The sequence below is a fragment of the Embiotoca jacksoni genome, unplaced genomic scaffold, assembly GCF_022577435.1.
Source record: "Embiotoca jacksoni isolate LCO1_2020_lvr unplaced genomic scaffold, fEmbJac1.0.p SCAF_2, whole genome shotgun sequence".
In the NCBI taxonomy this organism is placed as follows: Eukaryota; Metazoa; Chordata; class Actinopteri; family Embiotocidae; genus Embiotoca; species Embiotoca jacksoni.
The window spans coordinates 23,678,676-23,703,759 of NW_027185340.1; the positions used below are offsets into that span (position 1 = coordinate 23,678,676).

Here is a 25,084-nt window from a genome sequence, read left to right on the forward strand (position 1 = left end):
TGTCTATGTTTGCAGTGGTTTTGCATCTTATATTGGTGGTCCTTGTCTTTCTCTGTGGCAATTTTGTCTACATCTGTGTTCTTTTAGTTGGTTGATGTCTCCTTCTGGTCATTTTGCATCTCTTTGTCATTGCATTGCCCCCCAATGGTTAACAATGAATGTTACCCATTGCTTCAAACAAAGGGCCACAGACTCAGCGGCCCCACAACCTGTGCTCGCATGTTGGATCAAATTTCAAAAATTTAACTCCTGGATGACAATTAGACATGCATCTTTCCTTTTTTAATGTCCTTCTGGGAAACAAGTTGTGGGGAGTATTGGAGAGTAGCTTCACAAACCAAGGCCAGAATCTCACCAGCGGCACTCATTACTACCAGGTAATAAGAGCCACTTAAAACATCTGGATGTGTATTGGTGGGCTTTATGCACTTCAAGGATTGTTCTCAACCACTGAAAGTGACTGCTTTTAGAGAATCGTTCAAATAAATCGCAGACGTTGCCTCCTTGAATCTTGAATCTTTAATGACAAGGACTATTGCAGGAACATTTTACGAGGTTTCGTCTCACTTTGTGATGTAAATAAAAGAAACATAACATGGTGAAAATTCCTGCTTTTTTATACTGAAAATGTTCTAAACCTGTACTAAACCATTAATTCATTTTAAATATCAATATATTTTTCTTTTTATAACTTGGATTGGTGACAATATGTAGCCAGATTTGGTTTGTTTTGTCACCTACTTTATATTAATTTACTCTAATAGGTTGTCCTGTATTGCTTTTATCTGTTGGGGAAGAAGAAAACCTGAAAACTAAAAGTGATAAACTTCTACTTCAAGAAGAGCGATTGAGGAGGGATCCTCTTCCAGGACAGATAAACAAGGAACAGATGGGATTTGCAGTGAGCAGAGATTTCATATTATATATAAGATTATATTTTGGATCCACAGAATATCAAAATAGAACATGGTTCCAGGAAGTTAAAGGGCAACTGAACAAACACTGAACAAACTATTATCCATATTGGATAATCCGGACCGCTCTCTCCAATTTTTATTATATATAAGTTGTATATAATGTTCATTTAAAAAAATATTTTTATATTTAATATATGTATATATATATATATATATTTTATATTCTGTAATTTATTGCTTTGCCCTGTACATGCCGCTGCTGTAATGACAAAATTTCCCCATGCGGGATTAATAAAGTATCTATCTATCTATCTATCTATCTGTCTATCTGTCTGTCTGTCTGTCTGTCTATCTATCTATCTATCTATCTATCTATCTATCTATTTATCTATATAGCAAACCACACAACTTCCTCTCAACCACTAAGACAGGGGGAAGAGGACAGACTACACATGCTCAGCATACAGAGACAAGAGTAGCAGCTGTCTCCTTAAGCACAAAGATGCACACCAACGACATCTAGATACTGCAAATGTAACATATTTAAACAGTTTACCAAGTAGCTGATCAATAATGGGACATTCGAGGTGGTTTAATGTTTCCTTAATATATGGTTTCCAATGTCCTCTCTCAGGATAGGCAGGGTCAAGTAAAGCTCAGCCAAAGCCTTCCCCTCCACTCTCAACCCCCTTCTGTCTGTCATTTTTCTCGCTGTGTGCCTTCTGTTGTACAGACAGTGTAGGCTGTGCGGCCTGCTCTCGTCATTGATCCCGTGAGCTACGCTGCAGCAGCAGAGCGAGGAGGCCTGACGAGACCATATGTTGCTGAGATAAGGTAAACCAGAGGTAATTGGCTACTAGGACAAAGGTCGACTCGCTAAAAGATTTCTGAACTAGCGGAGGAGAAGTGAAGTGATGTCGAGGAAATGCCCCCTTTCTTCGTCTCCCAGATGTCACTCCTCTGCCAAATGTCATTTTATAGCGTTGTCCAAGTACATGATTGAGATGAGTCAATGTTTCCAGGAATAAAAAACTTTTACCAAAACCTGGGTGTCTGGTACAAATTTGAAATACTTACTTGTTCTTTACTTTTCTTTTTCCATTTTCTGCTAAATTATACTTCTACTTTACACTTCGGAGGGAAATATGGGACTTTTTAACTCAACTACAAACAGTAGCTTATATTTGATAACTCACCAATCCAGATTTTTAAACAAAGTATTAGCAATAGATGCAATAGAAAAACTCTCAACAGTTTAACCTCAGCCAAAAGACCAAGATGACAAAGAGCGAGGCAGATACAGACATCATGCTGACGTCATCTTATTTAATTTTATGGCAAAAACTTGATTAAAATCAAAATCCAATGAGGCCTGAGGAAAACCATATAAAGCAGTGGTTGTGTCCATGTTGGGAAATGTAATGAGGAAGAGACAGGAAAATGAAGCATAGCGAGGCAAGACCTTACGAAATAGTTATTTATTTTTCAAAAGCATTTAAATCAATCAAACAACAGTACAAATCAACTTTTTCCTTTACTAACTTTCTTGTCCCGCATCTGAAATCTAGTTTGGATTATGCACACACTTTGATTAAACTCTCAACATGTTCATAGTCGTGGCAGCATATAATAGAGTTCAAATGAAACCCATGCTTAATGAGTACATGGCTAAAGTACCGTACTCAGTAGTGCATCAATAAATCCAGTCATATAACAACATTCTGAAGGAGTTCCTTCTGAATGAAAAATGCTCTTTTATTTTAAACAGCGTATTTGACTGTGATGTTGCTACTTTTACTGCAGTAAGAGATCGGAGTTCTTCTTCCTCCTCGGCTCTTTAAGCACAAACACCAGTGTGTTCTTGCACCTGTGTGTCAGCTTGATTAGTCATTGGCTGACACACCTGTAAAGACAGGGCAAGAACAGAGGAGCACCTGCCCACTAAAAAAATGTTGCTGAACTTGAACACAGTGTGACGCAACGACCGATGACATAAACCTGTAACTTTCCTTTTCACTGTATTATATATTATTTCTTAGTGGCTCCTCTCGGATGATTCTGGGGACTCTTTAGCTCTCCGGGTTCTTGTGAACCCATTTAAAAACATTCCCAACTCCCACTCATCAATGGGAAGTCCTCATACTCGACTGCTTGATGTTTGTGCGGAGAAACTTATGGCTCCATCTGCTGGACAAAATCCTGTTCAAGCTTCCAGCTGAGTCCATACAGCAAATCTAATGTTTATTTTACTGCCCATGTATTATTATAAAAATGTATTTTTGAGATAAAACCAACTAAAATTTCAAAAATTTATATTGCATCATCTTACATGAATAGAAATGTTTTAAACATCTTAAAATTGAACAATTATGGTGTAAACACACCTAATATACCTAGCAACCTTGTCTGCAGCAGCTGTTTGGGGGCCTTCTGCATTTTTTTAATTTATTTATTTTTATTTCACTCTATTAATCCCCGAGGGGAAATTTCTTCGCTACAGCAGGGGGGCTCTCAGGGGGGAGCTGCTGCAACAGGCTGCCACTAGCGCGGCGCCAGGTAACCTGACCTGAGGTGCATGTTTTTGGATTGCTTGTCTGTATCTGCCTCGCTTGGATTGAGGTGCATGTTTATTTAGATTACAGACCTCTATTGATACTTTATAATTTCTTATAAAAACATTACCGTGCATAGACAAGGTCTATGGTCTTAGTTAAACCTGTTTAACAGCTTGAACTTAAGAAGATACATTTACTTTTATATACAATGTATAATCATAAATTGGATAATTCAACTGTCTGCATGAAAGTGCACGACATTGAGTGCAAAAGTAATAAACATTTTATTGGCATATATTCAGGCTGAAAATAGCTTTTTCTTGTTGCGGTGAGCTTTTGGATGTGAAACGTAAATGAAAATTCTTTTCAAATGCCTTTAAGTTACATTTAATGAGCACATGTTTCACTAGGTTGTAACAAAAATCAAAGAAGGTTCTGATACATTTATGAACTACAAAACAGTAACAATAACAAACCTCTATTCTAACATATTTTTGCCACTATATAGCAATTTTGAGAGACGTATGATACAAAAATAAAGTTTTGTTGTTTCAAAAGCAAACTAACTGTAGACGCTGACATCCACACACCAGGGGGCGCTGCAGAGAGAGGCTAAAAGAAGGCATGTCCTGTGGTGCGGTTTGATAGGCGAGAGTTGATGGATAAGATGATGCTTAAAAAACATTCACTCGGACAGTGATCATGAACAACATGGACTTCCTGTGTTTGTACTTTGATAACTTTGAGGTAGGTGAGCTGACTGCTGGTTCACGGTAGTCTACTGCGTGTAGCTTTGGCTCGGTCGTCTAGCAAATGTGATGTGAAATAAAATACTGAAATTAAGAGCTGACTTAAGACATTTGATTGTGTTCTGCCATTTGTAACAAACCAAACAGCCAGTTCTGATTATTTTCATTGTGGCTGGACGTTGTGTCCTGATAAATGTACATGCAGGAGGAAATGTGGCCTACATTAAGGCTGCAGTTGAGGCAGCAACCAATGAGGTGTCTGCATGTACGTACAGTCTACCTGTGTGAGGATGAACAGCGCCACCGTATGGCTGGTGAGAGAAGATCACCGCATTGCTGGATTAAAACAGAAGAAAATCTTTATTGAGACAAAGACATTAAAAAAATGTTGATTCTAAAAGAGACACAAAGACTCTCCACCTTCTCTCTCTCTCTCACACTCACACTCACACACACACACACACACTCACACACACACACACACACACACACACACACACACACAAACACACACACACACACACACACACACACAAACACCCAGTGCAGAGCTCCGACCAAGGGAAGTGGGTCAAATGGTTCATGTCTTGGCAATGGATTGGTCAGCATAGGCCTGATATAAAGACACACACACACACACACACACACACACACACACACACACACACACACACACACACACACTGTAGTAAATCAGTTCATCTTTCGTCCCATTAACCGTCCTCTCTCCTCTGAGGCAATGTTCAATGTCACCAGCCAAACATGTACTCCATCGCCTTGGAAACAAGGCTGTCGTCCTTCCTGGGTGTCTGTCTGTCTGCTACCACCTAAAGATGGACACAAATTTATTTACAAAGTCAACCAGCAGCAGTTTAAGTGCTACGTTAAGCACTAAGTTAAGTGAAATGATTGCAGTTTCTTAGGAAGACCCGGACGGAACCAGAGGTCAGAGGTCACCTGGTAGTCGCTGCCGGAGGTCCTGTAGGCGGCGCTGAGCGGCCTGATGGCGGAGCGAGGAGTAGAAGGGAGGACGGAGGAGGAGAAGGAGGAGGAAAGAGGAGGAGAGACGGCTTCACTGCTGTCCATCACACTCTGAGAGACACCGAGAGAAATAACAACATCAGTGCTGCTCAGATTGGACCTCAGTGTCATCTGATGTGGACGACCAATCAGACTGCAGAGATGGACAGACGCAGGCAGGTAACAACAGGTACTGACCTTGTCTATGCACGGTTTGACTCCCACCATGATGGAGTCACCAAACACCTTTCCGTCTTTAGACTGAGCTTTCCGGGCCTGAAGTCTGGACTGATACTGAAGGTGCATCCAGTTACCGGGAGACGCCATCTGTCAATACATCATCAATACATCATCAACACATCATCAACACATCATCAATACATCATCAATACATCATCAACACATCATCAATACATCATCAACACATCATCAACACATCATCAATACATCATCAATACATCATCAATACATCATCAATACATCATCTGACAGAAACTTTAACATTATGAAGCAGCGTGGATGCAACATGTCTTCAGCCACTTTTGGGGAACGAATGAAGGATTAATGCCAGCGGACGACCATGGAAATCTTCTGCTACACGTCTGCTAAAGGAATCTAGTCTTGAGGTAAACCCAGACAGTGAACGTGTTTTAGTGAAGACAGCTTGTGAACGATCAGCCAAAACTGGTTCCAACTTATCTCTTGTCTGATCACTGATGATTTTCATAAAAGGGAAACTCAATGTAGAAAGATAGGACTGGCAGTGTAGTCTCTCTCTCTCACACACACACACACACACACACACACACACACACACACACACACACACACACACGATCATGTCTCCTTCACCTCAGAACACATACGTTTCCTGCCAGATGTGTGCGTGACAGCTACCTCGCTGTACTCTCTCTCTGTGTGTGTGTGTGTGTGTGTGTGTGTGTGTGTGTCTCACCGTGTGTTTGAGGATGTTTCCATACTGAGCGAACTGCAGCAGGATGTAGGAAGCTGAGGCTGGTGGGAAACTAGCACACAGACACACACACCTGGTTAGTGAATGTACAGTATGTTTAAAGTACATTCAGCAGGATAGAAGCGTGATACGTGTGAAGCAGCATGAATACCCGAACACAGTGACCCAGGTCTGGTCCAGCTGGTCGTCAGATGACAAAGACTCTCCCTGACTGTAGAAGGGATCCACCTGAGCCGGAGAGAGACACAGCTGCTGCACACCTGCAGACACAGGCCGTAAAAGATAACCCACTTCCTTTTATTATTTTATATTTTATTATTCCTCTGCAATAATTACCGCTATTTACCCCCCAAACAACTGAAACAAACCAATCATGACAACAATCGTGTTTAATTTGAAAAGATTCTTCTACATAATGTAAAACTAAAAAGTCTTTTGGCCATATCGTGTATCAGCAGCACCATCAATGACTGTAATCGTTACCATCTCACTACTAATAGTACGGTCAGCAGTGTGTACCTGTTCCTGGAGTTGAGGCCGGACGTGCAGAGAGAGGAGACTGCATGACTGGAAAAGACTGACGAGAGACAAAGACAGAAAGACGGAGATCTTTTTCAAGTGTTCAGACTTTTCGCAGCTTTGTCGCACTAAATCATCTCATTCTGATTCCTTCAAACACCTTTACAGTCACGTGTTAGAAAACATGAATGGATAAATGAAGTCGCAGCATTCGACCAGCCATCTGTGTTTATTGGGCTGAGCTCGCTGCCACTAGTGATCGGGGACTTTCTCTCCAGAAATCCTCCTTCTCTACGACAGTGTTTTAAAGGTTGACTGGATGTTGCAACACAAGAAAATGGAAACTTCATTTTTAAACTAATTAGTTCCAACATTGCAGTTATTGACTTTAAACCAACTTGCGTACCGACCTGCCTGTGTGCACTCAGGGGTGTTGCTACAGAAACCAGGTCGTCATGGATACTGCGAACAGGTGGGGCTCCACTCTTATCTTTGGGAGTGTGGACAACGGGCTGCAGGGCGGAGCCTCCTCCACCTCCTCCTAAACATAGAATAAACTCAGGGCAATCAGAACACACAATACAAACCACCAACAACGACCAGCTGACGTACAGATGGGTGTCTTCCTGCTGACCTCGATGTGTACTGGTGCTCTCCAAGATGGGCGTGGCCAGGCTAAAGGGGCGGGGCTGTGGGCTAGCTGGAGCTGGCAGGTCACCCATTAGGAAACCTGGCAGAAACTGAGCTCCAGGGATCGGCTTAGGAGACGTGGGTGAGCCCAGAGTCATCGGTTCAGTAGCCACTGAAAAGACAGGGACGACTTTAAACTGGTTTGAGACGAGTGGTCACCGTCAGGACTGACAGCTCAAGATCAAGCAGTTATTAGGGACAAAGACCGGAAGAGGAGATCCGAGTATTTTACCGGAGCAGCACTTCTATTGCATGATTGACAGCTGGACTGAAATTTCAGATTAGCCCTCTTAACTTTAACAGGTGTCACTGAGGAAATCACTGTAAGCCACCATCAGACTGAGGACAGTGAGCAGGTGAACAAAGGGGAGTTTTTCATTGAGACAACTAAGAGATGACATTCAGCAACAGCAATTCAATTTCCTAATTCAAATGGTCGCCAGTCAGAGGTGGCAGGACAAACATCTAGGGCCGCAAATAATAATTATCGGCATGAGCAATTAGAGGGACAATTATTTTTCAGTAGTCTACCAAACTTCAAAAAGTTTTGAGGAATCAAAACCTCTTAGAAACCAAGGTGACCGCCCAGATGTCTCATTTCCTCAAACTAGAAGTCCAAACTCCAAAGATATTTGAGTTTATAATGCTATAAAGTAAATCGTCTCATTTAGAAAGCTAATAAGAGGTTTCTCGAAAAGAAATTTGATCTACTTTGGTTTAAAAAAAAAAAAAGAAGTACAAATCACTAAAGTAATGAATGGGTTATCATCACAGTTGTCACTGTTGGTTTTTCAACCATGCGACTAATCGTTTAATCATTTTTTTACCGAGGCATGTCACAACTATATCATTGCCTGATTGTTATCATTTGTACTGAACAAAAACATTCAAACCAACAGAAATGAGATATTTCCCTCAATATTTCCACGTGGTTTTCCGCAGGATGAAGTTTGACTTTTAATGACATAATCTCGTGACGTCACTTCTTCTGCTGTGATTTAGAGTCAGCGCCTCCAGAGCACGTTGTTTATGGGGATCATTGGTCCTCGCCACCGTCAGTAATGTCTTTGTATATTTCACTAAACGGCTTCATTATTTATGACTAATCTGCATTTTAATTGACAAAACAAATGTTCCGATAAACGGCTCTTCTTCATAAAGTGCGTGTGAATGATCAAACTAAGATTAAGTTTATTCTGTAATAGTAACATCAAAAACAGACCTTTAAAATATACATGTTATATATATATATATATATATAAAGCTTTTATAAAAGCTTTTATAAAAGCGGGGCCCTGAAGGGGAAACAAAGCTGGACCTTCTGTGAAACCAGGTGGGAACTAAACAGCCCAACAGCTCGTCAAAGCAGACGCACGACTGCTGAACCAATAAATACCAACAGACCATAATAACAGCATCGTGACAGAGCTTGTGAACTTGATTGAAGTCGACTCACCTTGTAACTCCATCTCTCGTCTCGTTACTTTTCTTCTGGCCGCGATTTTCAAAAGTAGGAAGTGACGCCGGGTGACAGGACGGCAGCGCACTGGACGAGCTGCGCTCACGGGTCTCTCAGTGTAACTCACTGCTGATGTTGATTATACTCGAGCCGTCCTCTGAAAAGATCCGGACAGTTTAGGTTGAGTGGTGAGAGATCGGATATCTCGGCCGGCGGCAGGTTGTTTGTCGAGCTGTGCGGCCGCTGGTGAAACGAGCTGGTGCTGCGCTGGAAGTACCGCCGCCGACTTCCGGCGCATTTACCAAGCGGCGGCGCACAGATGCGTTCAGGGGACATGTGCTTTTTATCAATTCATTTTGTAACCAGACAATCCTCCAGCAAAAACTTTAAAGAAATATCATTCTTCAGCTGCCTGTATTTTTGTTATGTAAACGAGACCAACAAGAAACACACACACACACACACACACGCGTGTGTGCACAGTGTCGGAGAAAGTCCGCACACAAGCCTATCCAACAAATCCAACAAGTCCATAACTTAAAATACAAACAAGTGTCAGAGCATTTCTGTTCTGCATACATACCTAAAAGACACTATACAAGTACAATTTTCATTTGAGGCTCAGTTATAAAGGGGTTCAGCAGACTCTGTTGGAACAATCACGAGGGCATATTTAAAGTTTTTATTAATAAATCTCTGCATTGTTATACCCTTCTGTGTCCCAGTAAGAAAACAGTGACATTTTTACTGAAATGACCAAAACTTTAGAAGTGTTTGAACTATTTAACTCAGACAGATATAATAACTTCAGCTGGAAATCAGGATAGTGGGATTATCAAGGGGATCTCTGGGCTCTGTTTTGGCTGTGGGAACAATGGCATCGACCAAACACTGTGTAAGTGTCCATGTGAACATGGGTTTATTGTTTTAGGACTTTACCATTCTCAGGTTACTTGGAAAGCCTTTTACCGGTTACATACCTATCCTCTTATTAGTTGACCAAACTTTGTCATGACAAGAATATTCAAAACATAATTTCTTTAAATCATACTACAATTTGAACCTCTTTTTTGTCCACCATGTTCAGAAACTGGTTTAAGGAAGCAGGTAAAGTATGGAAAATACATGAAATAGTTTATCTTGTTTGTGGCTTGTTGTTGCACATGCAGCTTGGCAAATATATTGTGGAATCAGCCAATATTAACACATACACTTGCTCGCTTAGAAGGAAATTACTATAAAGAAAACTATTACCCAAATACACTGCTTCATAATAACCTTTCTCGGTTTTATACAGTTATCTATGCCACAATCTGTTTTACTTAATATTGGGCATTTTGGAAGAACACGTGTTATTTTCGGGGTGTTATTGGAGCATTACCATTTCTGAACCTGCGTCCAAATGTTTGAACGCCCCAAATGTTTGCGTCAACGTCATCGACACGCGGCCAGAGAGTTTTGCGTTTCGTCAAGTTACCGTAAACGACGGAAAACTCCCGGTAAATGTGACGTTTCTTCTGTCGAGGTAAAAGCGTAAAGTTAGCCAGACGCAGAGGGAGGCGTACCTGCCGGCTTATTCGAGTTAGTTCGTCCATTACGTGGTATTCATACAACTGAAAGAGACTCACAGTTTTGTTTACGTCATCGTCCGCTGTCCTGGTCATCCGCACGACTTTTATTGTGAAAGGCAGCGAGCGGAAGTGACCTTTATTATTGTTTTCTCCTTGATGCCGGTCTGAGCCGGACGCTGATGCGGATCTTCATCTTCAGACTTGTACGAGTTGAGACGCTTTAAAGGTAACGAAGACGCCGTGTGAACACGTCCGTGATGAACCTCCGCTTTGTTTGAACAAACACTGAATGAGTCCACGTGGCGGTGAAGCTAACGAGCTCGTTACAACCTTTAGACCAGCGACACAGCTAGCTTAGCTTAGCTTGGCGGAGTTGACATTATTTGAGGGTTTCTGCTGGCACAAGATCTGAGAAAATGAATGTCGGACTCTGTGGACTCTCTGCAGCGTAAATAAGCTTTACAATAATACAAGCTGGTCGTCGTAAGACGGAACCGCGGTGTTGTGTGTGAAGTGCTGAAGCGGAGATGTTGTCAGCTGGTCATGAATGTGCAGGTCTGTTCTGCTCGAGTTGTCACTGAGGAGACAACCACAACCTTTGACTTTGGAAAGACTTCCTAACAGGCAGCTGTGTTTCAGGAGGGACGACAGACACACGCTCAAGGAGAAGTTTGCCTTTCTGAAACGGGTTGAGCTGATTGGACATGTCTGGTTTGGTGACGCGGTCCTCAGCTTTCTCTGAGGAAGTCGTTGTTATTCCTCAGATCAGGCCAGAAAACTCAAGTTTACTCATTCATTACAAAAGATTTCTTCAAAGATAGATTCAGATTTTTCCAGTTAGTCGTAGTACAATATTCACAAGCTGTGTACAAGCTATTGGTGGTTGTGAGCAGTTTGTCTTGAGTTGATGGGCTGATTACAGCTGGCAATAACATTATAGGACCTTTTACATTTTTATATTTACAGGGAAAAAATAACAAACAAATGTGGCCACAATTCTACCCGAACCAAAGGAACAGGTAAGGAACAGGTAACGCCCAGTATGTTGTACAAGCAGAGAGGATGGAGGAATCCCAGCTTCCAGCTCCAACCAATCCACACAAGCCACATATGCAGATCAAACATTCACACCCAGATGTAGGAGACAGAGCAATTAAAACAGTCACGACGGGGGTTGTAACACGGCACGCTGGCTTTTCAGGCAGTAAGTTGTTTGCTTATCTCTCCATGTAATGTAAAACAGCGGGGACATGGTAATGGCTGCAGAGCTGGGTGAGTCACCACAGAGTGGACCAGCTGTAGACCTGATGGCACTGACCTGCCCGTCAGCACAGCATGAAGGACTCATCGTCGTTCCTCTCTGTTCCAGCTCCTCTGCTTGTAGCTGGTTGGTGTGGTTGTACTTGGAGGACTGCTGATGGAGCGCAGGGACGTCCTCCGGGTGCAGCGGCCTCGTCCCGCCAGGCTTACGTTGCCGCTGCTGCTCCTCGTCATCCTGCTGGCAGCGGTTTGGTCGGAGGGCCGGGACTACTACGACCTGCTGGGAGTCAACAGGGAGGCGACAACCAGAGAGATACGACGGGCCTTCAAGAAACTGGCGCTCACCATGCACCCAGACAAAAACCCTGTGAGAACCTTAAAACAACCCTTGATTTATCCTGATATGCTCAAATATAAACCCCAACTTCTATGAAGCCTGGCACATCCCTGAAACCCCGACGTGCGGATACAATTGTGTTTTAGGGCGACCCCTCAGCCCACGAGAAGTTCCTGCAGGTCAATCGAGCTTATGAAGTTCTGAAGGACGAAGACCTGAGAAAGAAATACGATAAGTATGGAGAGAAGGGGCTGGACGAGCAGCAGGGAGGACGCTACGAGAGCTGGAACTACTACCGATACGACTTCGGTAAGTCTCCACAGTCACCTGGAACCACAGTAATGCCGCAACAGCTCTGTATTGTTTTGTTATTAGGGACACCATAATATGTCATACAAATATTATCTTTGAGAACCAGCAACTGGTGACCAGCAACAGCTGTTTAATATTTACACCTTGTTGTTCAGGTATCTATGATGATGATTTGGAGATCATCACGTTGGACAGCGGAGACTTTGGTAAGATTTTCAATTATATTAAACTAAAGAGCTCTAAAGGGTTCTCTGTCCTCCGAGTTCAGTTTTTGTTTTAAGTTTACAAACGAAACAACTTTCCCTGTATAATATACAATATTAACGTGTTGATGATAAAGATGTAATGACTGCCTCTTTAATAGAAGTTTAACCACTCCACAAGAAATGTATTATGATAGAATATACCATTATAACATGTTTTAGGGAGCGATAATGTGTAACATTGAAAAAATAAACCAAAACGTAGGTAAGCGCACCGTCACGATACGATTTATCCGTCTGACAATACTTGTTTGAATTGACCAAATAATGACGATTAGTTATCATTAGCAATACAATCCAGTCCCGGCCGTCACACCTTCTGACTAACTTTTTACAGTTGAAACTTTGGAGCCAGTGATTTCAGTTTCTGATCGCAGCATCACATTTAGTTGCACTCAGACGTTTGCGGCAACTTCATGTCAAACTAAGCAACTTTACTCCTTCTAGTCTGTCGAAGTATATCGTCGCATCGTGCATACCGTGGGTACATGACACAGAACAGAATATAACCGGATGTGCAAAAGAGGCATGTTCCACTGAATTGCAGTGAACTCGCTGTCAGTCAGTGCTGCACGTGAACCATGTGGTTAAAACATGCACAGTTCATACACACATCATCCATCCCTCTGCTCTTACAGAGATTATCAGTGGATGCTCAGTGTGAAATAGGAGACCTGACAGATACACAGGAAGTAAGCAGGTAGAGATTGATGTGTGTGTGTTTTTTGTGTTTCAGAAGCAGCAGTGAATTCTGGAGAAATCTGGTTCATCAATTTTTATTTCCCACGATGCTCACACTGTCACGAGTTGGCTCCAACGGTAATGTAACACCAAAACTCTTACTTAAATGCCGCTGGAGCCTTTCACGATGATTTATTTTCACTTTAAACTAAAACTTTTCTTCCTTCAGTTTCACTTTATTGCAGTGTTGATTTTATAAAGTACATTTTTAGGCTGTATCTGCCTGAGCCCTCAGCCTTCAGTTGGCGTTTCCTTCAGTAGAAAGCAGCAATAGATGACAATCACAGACAGACTTGGTGTGAACTAAATAATACAACAGGTGTGTGTCTGTTTTCTGTCTCTCTAACCCACCTGTGTGTCTCACAGTGGAGAGAGTTCGCCAAGGAGATGGACGGAGTGATCCGGATAGGAGCTGTGAACTGTGGCGACAACAACCATCTGTGCAGGAGGAAAGGCATCAACAGCTACCCGAGTCTGTTTATATACAGAGCGGGACAGGTCTGTTTCCTGCTTATTCATCATCTCAGCAGTGAATCCACAAAGGAAGAAAGTGAAAACCAGCTAACAGAAACACAGTCTCAACATTTATGAACATGGATCATTTTCTGATTAACAGGCAAATACTTAAAGCAGGTAGATCGATAAATGAATGAATAGATTGCTGAAAGTTATGGACAAATTAATGAGATAGATTGCTAAAATGAACAAATGGCTAATATTGAGATGGATTGCAACATGTAAGGGATAAATGAAACTAATGGTTTGCAGTGATGGATGTACAAATGCAAACTGGACCAAACCAACCCAAATACTGACAGTTATAACAAATACTGTAAGTTTGTTAAGTAAATGCTCTTTTCTGCCAGATGAACTGAAGCTGATTCATCCACATCCTCTTTCCATGTTTACACCAATAACAACCTGCGCGTTTATATTTACAAAATTCATCCATCAGCATCAATCATCGGCACGATATGTTCGATGGTAAACTGACTTCATCCGCTGATGATATTTGAAATAACAGGAGTGTGTGAGGATCTATCATCCACTTCACACATCACCTGTCTGAATAAAACTTTCTGAAAATATGTTCTAATAGTTCTGCCATGTTGTTTGGTTATCATTAATGATCCAGAATTCTGTGTTTCTGCAGAGACCAGAGAAGTTTAATGGGGAGCGCACTAAAGACATCCTGGTCCACTTCTCCATGCAGTTCATCACAACAACCGTCACTCAGCTCTGGCAAGGTGAGCGACTCGGACATCTGCAGTCGGCCTCCACACTTCTGATTCTCTCTGCCACTCAGAAGATTTGCTTCAGATCAGCTGCCTTCTTTTCATTGTCAAGAATCACCATCTTATTATATCTTATCATATCCGGTCTGAACATCTTCATCCTCCTTCATGGTCATTACAAATCTTCTGTTTTGTAAAATGAAGTCTTTAGAAACACTGACGACTTGCCAATTAAACCTCTTGACTGTTAAACATCTGTAATAAGAAGTACTTGTTGCACAAACTGTATATTCTTATTTTTTGTAACTTTTCCTCTGTCCCTCATTCTTCTGATTTAAAGTAATTCCTATGTACCTTTCCTGCACAAGCTCTTCTTAAAATAAGTTTTTCGATTATCCTCCTGACGAACAAACGATGGATGCGTGTTTTACAGGTAACGTGTTCAGCGAGATAGAGAGTGCGTTCTCGTCAGGGCTCGGCTGGCTCATCACCTTCTGCTCGGACACCGGAGGTAACGCACGGACACACTGAATACGAGGGGCGACACCTGCCACAGATTGTTTCCACATGTCTGAGTGTCAGTGAAACATTCAGCGTCACATCATCAGTGTGTGATTAATGTCCAGCCTACGCACACACGCATCTTTATGAGAGGAGTGTCACAAACCACTCTACGTAACACATGCTCAGATCTTTGTGCACATGAGGCTCAGACACAGAGCACACTGGTCCAGCTGTATCACTAACGCGTCTGTCTGTCTCTGTCAGATTGTCTGGAGCCGAGAACAAGACAGAAGGTGGCAGGAATGTTGGTGAGAACACAGTCGTATTATTATCACTGCTGGCTGGAGCAGAGACACACCTCCGCCATGGACTTATGGGTCTGAACTGCTAATGTCAGACAAAATGAATACACTTGAAAAAAAAAAAAATCAAATTCTCTTTCACAGGAAATATACTGTATACTGTATGTTTATGTGCACTGATGGCTGCACTGTCCTCCAGAGCAGTGCCTCCCAACATTTATGAATTATGATCCCTGTCAGCAGAATGTGCTAATATATTATATATATATATATCATAATATAATTACCATTATGCAGTAAGTGTAAAAGTTATTTGAAGACAATAATGGATAGAAGTCTAATAGGAATGACGTGTTGTGCTCTATGTTGTGTTTTTCCATTGATAAACCTCAGACACACTATATGTGGAGTATCTAAAACATTTCTCCCTCTCCATCCAGTTCTCTGGTGAAAACATGTCATAACCATAACCATAGCCATAATGCTGTTAATTAATTGTAATAAAATCTGCAGATCCAATAAGTTGAATACTATTGGTACACCTTTGGAATGAGGACGTGTCTACTCATTGTGTGTGTGTGTCTGCATGTAGGATGGTCTGGTGAAGGTGGGGTGGATGGACTGCACCAACCAGGAACAGCTCTGTGATAGTTTCCAGGTAAGACACTGCACTGCTGCAGAACATCTCTCAGATACCGGGGCCGTATTCACAAAGATTCCTCAGACTGATTCCCAGCAGTAGGAGTACTTGTTGCAACAGAAGTGGTAGTTTTATTCGTGGAAGGTGTAGAATCAGTTGCAGTAGCACTGAGGGTGTTTGCTGTGTTTCAGGTGACCAGTGGAGCGACTGCTTTGTTCCCACCTGGAAGTGCTTTGGATAAACAAGGCAGCGTCTTGGTAAGACACAGAACACATCAGTGTCTGCATGTGGACAGTGAAGTACTGTCTGTAGTAATACTGTGTGCAGGACTGCAGTACTGACTCAGTTTGTATGTGTTTCAGTGGCTGAATACTCTGGACAGTAGAGAGATTTACAACCAGGTCATGAACCACCTGCCTGATCTGGAACTGCTGACCACTAACAGTTTCCAGGTCCTCACACAACACACAACTGTACACCCGCTAAATAGTTGAATGCACCCGTGGAGCTCACAGGTGCAGTTGAACACCACAACACATGTTAACATCGAATTTCTTTTGATGATCCCCAGAGGAAACTGGCCCATCATCGCTGGTTGGTCAGTTTCACATTTGGAGACAGAAGCCCCGCCTCCAACGAGTACAAGAAGCTCCCAGCTTTCCTCCGAAACGACCACATCCAGGTACCTGTGTGTCTGTCCGTCTGCGTCTCTGCATGTCTGTCTGCCTGTATGACTGACTGTTTGTCTCTCCAGGTCGGCCGAGTGGACTGTATATCCGACTCAGAGTTGTGTCAGTCTCTCTACATCCATAAACCCTGCGTGGCCGTCTTCAAAGGACTGGGAATCCACGACTTTGAGATCCACCACGGTCAGAATCACATCTGAACGTTTCCTTACTCCTCTCTGTTCCCCTGTAATCCTCTGTTTCTCGTTTTAAACACACCATCTTGTTATTTACTTTGTGGTCACCTATTTTATTTGTATAATGAGAAATTGTTCTCCCATTTGACAGGTTTCAATGAGTACCTCTATGCATGAATATGCATTTGCCAATTGTTAATTTGAAAAATGCATGTTAGAGTTTCCCAAAGCTCTTGTGATGTCCTGCTTTGTCCGATCAGCAGTTTACAACTCTAACATGCTCAGTTGACTAGAAGAGATAACAAAGACAAACATCAGATTTGAACATTTGAGGGGCTGGAATCTGTGAAATTTGGTGAACAAGAACCCCCTTTGAAATGATTAATTGTTTATATAAATGTTTGTGGATTAATTTTCTGTGGCTCGCCCAGTCCTTTATTGTTTCAGACCGAGTCGTGTTGTCCGTCTCGTCACCCTGTGTGTCTCTCCGTAGGTAAAGATGTGTTGTACAACATCGTGGGTTTTGCGAGGGACAGCGTTCGTGCTCACGTGACGACTCTGCGGCCCGACAACTTTCCTTCAGACAGAAAGGAGCCCTGGCTGGTCGATTTCTTCGCTCCGGTTTGTAATTAACTTCTTTAAAGAGGGTTGATCGAGACACACACGCATACTTGATCTGTTCTGCCTGCGCAGGGAATGAGTCAACATGGCACGAGGGGTGTTACTGTATTTCCTTATACTCATCTTTTTCTGACTCTGAGGGTGTTTTGGTAGATATATTATCATGAACCTGTAATCGCAGGAATGAGACATTGTACGAACATCATACTTACTCCACCAGTCCTCCATATGGAGTAAATGATCTGATGAAATGTTTGTGTACCCTGCTGCATAAAGTTGTACAACCCCAATTCCCAAAAAGTTGGGATGGTTTGTAAAATGTAAATAAAAACAGAGTGCAGTGATTTGCAAATGACATAAAGCAATATTTTATTGCAGATAGACTAAAGAAAACATATCAATTGTTGAAACTGAGAAATTCTATTGCTTTATGAAAGGTAGATGCTTATTTTAAATTTGATGCCAGAAACACGTCTCCCAAACGTTGGGAGTAAGCCTATTTGCATTGCTATTTCCGAGTCATTACGGATATGTTTGACCCGACCGCAGGTTGTTTGATATTTGCTGCTTTGCAACTTCTTCGCCCAGCCTGTCAGAGTCCCTGTTTACATTCAGGGCAGGTGATGGTGCTACACCTACAACACCAACAGGCCTTATAAAAACACTGTCCAATCTGAGCCGAGTATGCAAATAACTGTATTTACTTAACGCTGGACACGCCAAGGTTTCAGGCTCGTGAGAAGCAAGAGAGAGCGTCAAACTTTGAATGTGTGAGAGAACAGGAAGTCATTTTGTCAAATGTTTTTATCCAGATTTATTTTAACCAAAATTCCATCAAATCCACAAAAGAAAATGAGAATTGATGTGTTTGCATCCACTAATGAATGTAAAAATTAGGAGTTGACTTCAGTTGAGTTGATAAACAGCTGGTGGTTCTAATTCTCCAATCAGGTGCAATTAAACCACTGCAGAAGAAGAGAGCAGATTTAGGTGACATCATTAAAAGAGCTCCAGTCAAATCTCAAACGATGAAAAACCGTGCAGAAGACATGAGAGAAATGTGATATTTGTGCTTCTTTCATGTGAGGAAAGTCAGAGTTTCCTCTTTGCCCCACACTGATTGGATGTTTTTGTCTCCTCAGTAGAAGCTTGAGTTATAGTTTGGTCACACTTTTCCACCAAAGTGTAAAAAAAAGTTTTTAGTGAATTTCCAGCATTTTTACTTAAATTGGAGATTATACATATATATATATATATATATATATATATATATATATATATATATATATATATATATATATATATTACTATAGTACTAATAGAACAACTGAGTTTCTGTCTACATTTTATACATATATATAGAAACTCAGTTGTTCTATTAGTAATATTAGGCTGTAGTCTTACCCTCAGTTCACACAAATAAACAGGAGGTGTGACAAGCTGTCATTCATTTCAACCTGCAGATAACATGCAGCTCAAGAATCTGAAGCGTCCTGACAGCAGATGTTGAACAGTTTCTTTGCAGACACTCTCTGATGTAACATTTGTTTTGACCTCCTTAGTTGTTAGTTTTCTGCTTCCTTTGCAACTGCTCTACATAAAAGTACTTCAAACAAAGTGGTAGATAACCTGATGGTTCCACTTCATAATTCTTTCATTTGGAAATCATGTAACTTTAACAAGCTAAAGAGGCCTGAATAGAAACTGAGAGAGATGTTGTGTAAACACCTCCTGCGTGTTTGAAGGTTTGGTGTTCACATGTTTAACGGAGACCTGATTCTTGTTGGATATGAACTGAATGAAAACTTGACTCTTGTGTGCAGTGGTGTCCTCCGTGTCGAGCGTTACTGCCTGAGCTGAGAAAAGCTTCAATCCAGTTGGCTGGACAGATGAAGTTTGGTACTCTGGACTGTACCATCCACCACAACCTCTGCTCCACGGTAAACACATACTGCACGTCATGGACTGTTCCATTGTTTGTGAGCTGAAGAATGTGGGTCACTTCCTTCTCTCTATGTGTTTCAGTATAATATCCAGGCTTATCCCACCACAGTGATCTTTAATGGTTCCTTTGTTCATGAGTATGAAGGGCAACATTCAGCTGACGGCATCCTGGAGTTCATACAGGTACGACTTCAGAGCTAATCCCACATAACGCACACTGTTCTTATGTTTTTCGGAGCTTTTGAAAGATTTGCATGGCTTCTTTTATCTCCTCTGGGCCTGTGCATTGTTTTGATCTGTATACTGTGTGTTTGATGGGCCAGAACGATCATGATTACTGCTACCAAAACATAGAAACGTGAATGCATACTGGAATATTTCTTTTTGATCTCATCCTCTGGGACATTCAGACTGTGACAGACTCTTTGGCCTGAAAGTCAGACTGTGAAATGAACTGGATTCACAAAGAGCTTCTTTCTGTCCCTGCAGGATCTGGTCAATCCATCTGTGGTGGTCCTCGATCCATCCAGCTTCGCAGAGAGAGTGAAGGGTAAGACTTGTCCTCGCAATACAAACTAGATTTCTCCGATGGGAGCTGCTTCAACAGGAGACTCGTTGCCCAAGAACAAGCTCTCGGCTGTGACTGTATGCTCTCTTCTGTACCTGGAGAAACAGGATGTTCACAATAGTAGTTAATCAGCCTTTCTGTTTGTTCAACTCAAACTGTTGCGAAGCATCAGAGCAGAACTCTGACTGGTGGAACTCAGTGGACCACGTCTCTGTTTCAGGTCGGGGTGAAGAGCAGATCTGGGCGGTGGATTTCTACGCTCCCTGGTGTGGTCCCTGTCAGGCTCTGATGCCAGAGTGGAGACGAATGGCCCGGGTACAACACAGGCCACACACAGGCCACACACAGGCCACACACACACACACACACACACACACACACACACACACAGTAATTGAGACAGCAACAACAACAAATACTGTCCTATAGTTTTAGGGGTTCATTTCGAAGACATTTGAACAGGAATACAGGAATAGTTTGATAAGTTATGGCATACAGCTGTGAACTGTGACTGCTCTGCTAAATAGCGTTTGATAATCAGTTGTGTTACAGATAATACAGACGGTAATTTATCTGCTCCTGCTGTTTGTGTTTCCATGAGACACCAGTCAGACGTCTGCAGCCTGTTGAGTAAAGGCAGGGACAGACTGGACCGGGAGGAATCCGGTTCAGCCGACTCAGAGAAGAGCTGATAGAGTTTGAAAACCTGCTCTTACCCTGTTTAAGACTTTGTCATAAAAAGAAGCTCACAGAAAACATCAGATCAAAACAGAAACCAGAGATGCACCTCTACATGCAGCACCTTGCCTTCAGGCTACCTGAAGAGTTCAGACCAACCCGAGTCTCTCTTTCTCTCCGTCTCCACCATCCAGCTGCTGTCGGGTCAGATCCGGGTCGGTACGGTCGACTGTCAGCGCTTTCAGCCATTCTGTCAGAGTCAGAGTGTGAGGGCGTACCCTGAGATCAGACTGTACCCCGGCAATGCCCGGCAGCCCGACCGCTACGTGTACGTACCACACTTTGACACTTTGAAATGCTCCTTCTGGAAATAGTTTTACACCGTGCACACGATGTAAAAATGGTTTTATTTCTGTGCATCCGGTGCAGAGATAGTTCCAGGACATGTTCCTCACAGCTAAACACATTTCATACAGACAGTTTTGGATCATATAAAGCAGCCGACACAGAATCACATGAATACTTAAAATCAGAGGGGCTGCGTCCGACCTGAATGATTTGAACCAAGGATATTTAAATCAGACCCAAACGGATAGAAACACCTGCAACAGCAGCAATTTGACCAAATAACATACATGAAGCAGCCAGAGTGGAGTGGCACCGTAGTGGTGCTCTGGCTCTTTGTTGTTGACCTTCCAACATCAAACACTCAAACCACCAACTTACACAATGACCTGATTGGCTACAATTAGTTTGGTCATCACAACAAAGCTGCTGGATTTGTTACATTGTTGTCTGGTTTGGTTTATTTCAATTATTTTCACTCATTTCAAGAAAAAAAAACCCTGATTATCTGATGCAGCTGTTTTCAGAGAAAAGCTGTAAAAATCCCAAACACATCAGGTCCTTCTGAATGGGAGTGTTTTAGTATGTTAGTAGGTTTAAGTATTAGTAGTTTTGAGTGTTAACACTGTGCTTATTAAACAGGGTGTGTTACTGTCCTGTTCAGGTCAAAGATTGATCCTGGTTTTCTGTCTGTCTGTCTGTCTGTCTGTCTGTCTGTCCGTCCGTCTGTCCGTCCGTCTGTCCGTCCGTCCGTCTGTCTGTCTGTCTGCAGGAGTTACAATGGTTGGCACAGAGACGCCCATTCACTCAGAGCATGGGCCCTCAGGTGAGACCCAAGATTCGGTCTTTCTTTGTTCCTTATTTTCTGTTTGTTTCTTTATTTGTGTATTTGTTTGTTTCCTTCTTTCCTTCCTTCCTTCCTTCCTTCCTTCCTTCCTTCCTTCCTTCCTTCCTTCCTTTCTTCCTTCCTTCCTTCCTTCCTTCCTTCCTTCCTTCCTTCCCTCCTTCTGTCTAATCTTTCGTGTGGTACAGTACCAGTGTTTGAGTGAATGTGGAGTCTTATAATAACAGTAGTGATCTTGTGTGTGCAGTTCTTTACCCAGAGCGTCGGTGGACCTGACTCCAGACTCCTTCAGGTCTCTGGTTTTGTCTGGTCGGGATCACTGGGTCCTGGATTTCTACGCTCCCTGGTGTGGACCCTGCCAGAACTTTGCCCCAGAGTTTGAGGTCCTGGCTCGGGTGAGAAACTTTTCTTTTTCTGAAGAAATCAGTTTTTCCTCTGTAGCTTTTGTTCTGCGTCGACTGCAGAGATGAATCAAAGCCAAACTCCTCCGACAGAGGAGGTTCTCTCTCTGTGGGGTCAAAGGGATGTTCTTTGTGTGATTGACAGCTCCTTAAAGGGGAGGTCCGGGCAGGGAAGGTGGACTGTCAGGCTCATTATCAGACCTGTCAATTAGCTGGAATCACCGCCTACCCAACTGTCAGATTTCACCCGTACCTGGGAACAAGGAGGGTGAGGACACACACACACACACACACACACACACACACACACACACACACACACACACACACACACACACACACACACACACACACACACACACACACACAAAGCAGCAGCAGCATTTTCACAGTAAGAAAGAGCTTAATTTGTACAAATCTTGTATTTTTTAGAACACTAGATATTATTATGATTATACTATATAGCTAATTGTACCTCAAGCCAGCCATCTGATTTGTGTAATTGTGTTAGAAAAATGATGCTGCGTCATCAGGTGTGCTGTGAAAGAGTCAGAGAGGCAGAATATGAGTTCATGGTGGAAAAGATTTAAAGAAATGTATGTTTGTGTTAACAGCATGAACACAGCGGGGAGCACATCAACAGCCGGGATGCTAACGTGATCGCTGACACCATCAGACAGCAACTACAACAGCTGTTGCCACGGTTACAGAACAAGCCAAAGGTAACTCTGTTCACCTCAAACTTCAACCAAACCAGAGGGGTGTACTACGAAGTGAGATTAGTGAGTTAGCGAGGTATGTTGAGACTAAAGAGTTGTCAATGTCACAAAGCTGGCTCTCTTTTAGGGTGGCTAGATCACCATGGTAACTTATGCTGCAAACTTATCCTGGTCTGGAGCAGGTTATGTTGGAGAAATCGGATCAAAACATAAGAAAGTACCTCCTACTGATCAATCAGATCTCTCAAAATTGTCACCACCGAACAAAGAAGATCCTGTATGAAGCTCGGTACGCAGAGTGAGACAGTGAGACAGTGAGACTGAGACAGTGAGACAGTGAGAGTGGTAAGACTAAAACGTTCATGAGAATACATCTAATGATGCATTCATTTAATGAAATATGCACATGTAATAGTCCGATGTTTCTGTGCACTTTATGGTGAGGTGATATTATAGGCTAAGACTTTCAACTTCGGCTACACATTCACAGTCGGAGATTGTTTTGCACATGTTCCCATCATTTAGCAGATGCAGATGTGCTGCTTTCAGTGTGGATTAGGTCTTTAACTTCATTATAGTTTTTTTAAGATTATAGTTTGCTCCTCGTTTTTAAAATATGTCGCTCTGCTGTCAGTACACTTGACAATGTTTGTTATTGGTCAGATGCTGCAAACAGCTCCTCTCTTATGTGAACACACTCAGAGCAAAAAGCCTGAGTTAACAGAGAAAGGCAAAGAAAGCCTGTATGTTGAACTTCGTAGTAAACCTGTCTGACATGTTGTTGTTCCTGTTGTAGGACGAGTTCTGACAGGGCGCGGGTGGTGCTGTGAAAGAGGCCAGCAATCTGATTGGTCAGGGAGGAACAGAAGTGGATTTGATTGGTCCAACGTGATGATCAATCGGTCAACACTCTTTGATACGACCACAGCTGTAACACAGACAGACAGACTGACACTGACTGTTACTGCTGTGTTGAATGTACTGAACACTTCTGCCTTGTTTTTGTTATTATTTGTTTTTATTTCGTCTCCATTGTTTGTATTTACTCTATGAAGTAAAACTGTGGGACACTGTATACTGGACACTGCAATGTTACTGATACACACACACACACGCAGAGATCCAAATGTTGACATTGTGCTGTACTTTATTATTGATGTAGAAACAGTTTAAGAATAAACCCAGGTGTTTCTGTTTACGGTTTCCATGTCAACGTTTATAACCTTTACTGCCATTTTTATTCACCTTTTTCTTTTTTCTTTTTTTTAAAACAAAAGTCACATATAGCGCTAACAAGAAAATTAAATAAAGACATTTTTAATAATTTTAATTTATTGTTTTTGCAAAAGTGCCAAATATTTCATGCATACATCTTTTTAAATGTGAAGAATTGCTGCTTTTCTGTGTCTCATCTTAACCTGATTATCTTTTGGGTGTTGGACTTGCTGGTGGTATAAAACAAGACGCCATTTTAGCCTGCTGACATTTCATTGACCAGATAATTCAGTGGCATAATTGTTGGTTATGTAAGTTGTGTAAAGAGAACCAATCAGAATTCATCCGTTTCCTCCTCATTTTCTTTGTGTGTGAGCGTTTGTCATCTTACTATCAGTTCGAGGATACAGTCTGTTCACTTCCATTTTGAAACTTAAGAGCAACAGTGAAACACACCTTTAGACTGAGTATCTCCACTTCATGAAAAGTATTTTTTAATTCAGTTTCCTCAAACTCGAGGTTGTAGAGGGGATGAAAAAGACAATTTGACACAAATCTTGAATGCCTTATTTCCCCTTGTGTAGACAGTAGAGATGTTTGAGGGTTTTCAGGAGGCCTTTGAACTAAAAGCTGCAGACACAGTTCAATCCTTTTTACTTTTTTTTTGTAGTGTTTCTGTCAGCACCATCATACAACAACTCAGTAGCCAGGAAACTCATTGTCTCATAATGTGACAGTATCAATTCGACCAAAAACTTCAACTACGTTGTGTTAATTAAATGATACATCAATCGGGAAATGTTGTTTCATTGTTTGGAAAATCTGGAAATTCTATATAAG

The 25,084-nt window shown here is 42.0% G+C and overlaps 2 protein-coding genes across 5 annotated transcripts; one reads left to right on the top strand and one right to left on the bottom strand.

Annotated features, from left to right (window-relative positions):
* Nucleotides 1-4,562: 4,562 nt before the first annotated feature.
* Nucleotides 4,563-9,168, bottom strand: nup35 (nucleoporin 35). 2 transcript variants are annotated; one of them, XM_069155129.1, is made up of 9 exons: nt 8,880-9,168; nt 7,368-7,535; nt 7,144-7,274; nt 6,734-6,791; nt 6,366-6,474; nt 6,197-6,266; nt 5,440-5,568; nt 5,179-5,313; nt 4,563-5,048 (listed from the first exon to the last, which is right to left on the bottom strand). In XM_069155129.1, the coding sequence occupies exons 1-9, from the start codon at nt 8,890-8,892 to the stop codon at nt 4,971-4,973; spliced, it is 891 nt and encodes a 296-aa protein (XP_069011230.1). In that variant the 5' UTR covers nt 8,893-9,168; the 3' UTR covers nt 4,563-4,970. The 2 variants fall into 2 exon arrangements, with proteins under 2 accessions (XP_069011230.1, XP_069011229.1); XM_069155128.1 differs by having other exon boundaries at nt 7,368-7,553.
* A 1,444-nt stretch (nt 9,169-10,612) lies between these two features.
* Nucleotides 10,613-24,225, top strand: dnajc10 (DnaJ (Hsp40) homolog, subfamily C, member 10). 3 transcript variants are annotated; one of them, XM_069155130.1, is made up of 25 exons: nt 10,613-10,679; nt 11,823-12,080; nt 12,197-12,359; nt 12,518-12,568; nt 13,362-13,444; nt 13,733-13,864; nt 14,520-14,613; nt 15,035-15,112; nt 15,370-15,413; nt 16,000-16,065; nt 16,239-16,304; nt 16,410-16,499; nt 16,619-16,729; nt 16,802-16,916; nt 17,403-17,530; nt 19,354-19,470; nt 19,556-19,657; nt 19,964-20,024; nt 20,263-20,357; nt 20,915-21,048; nt 21,838-21,891; nt 22,157-22,304; nt 22,456-22,578; nt 22,925-23,032; nt 23,826-24,225. In XM_069155130.1, exons 2-25 carry the CDS (start codon nt 11,871-11,873, stop codon nt 23,835-23,837), a joined length of 2,385 nt encoding a protein of 794 aa, XP_069011231.1. In that variant the 5' UTR covers nt 10,613-10,679; nt 11,823-11,870; the 3' UTR covers nt 23,838-24,225. The 3 variants fall into 3 exon arrangements, with proteins under 3 accessions (XP_069011231.1, XP_069011232.1, XP_069011233.1); XM_069155131.1 differs by lacking the exon at nt 10,613-10,679 and adding an exon at nt 10,938-11,725; XM_069155132.1 differs by lacking the exon at nt 10,613-10,679 and adding an exon at nt 10,938-11,657.
* The last annotated feature ends 859 nt before the right edge of the window (nt 24,226-25,084 follow it).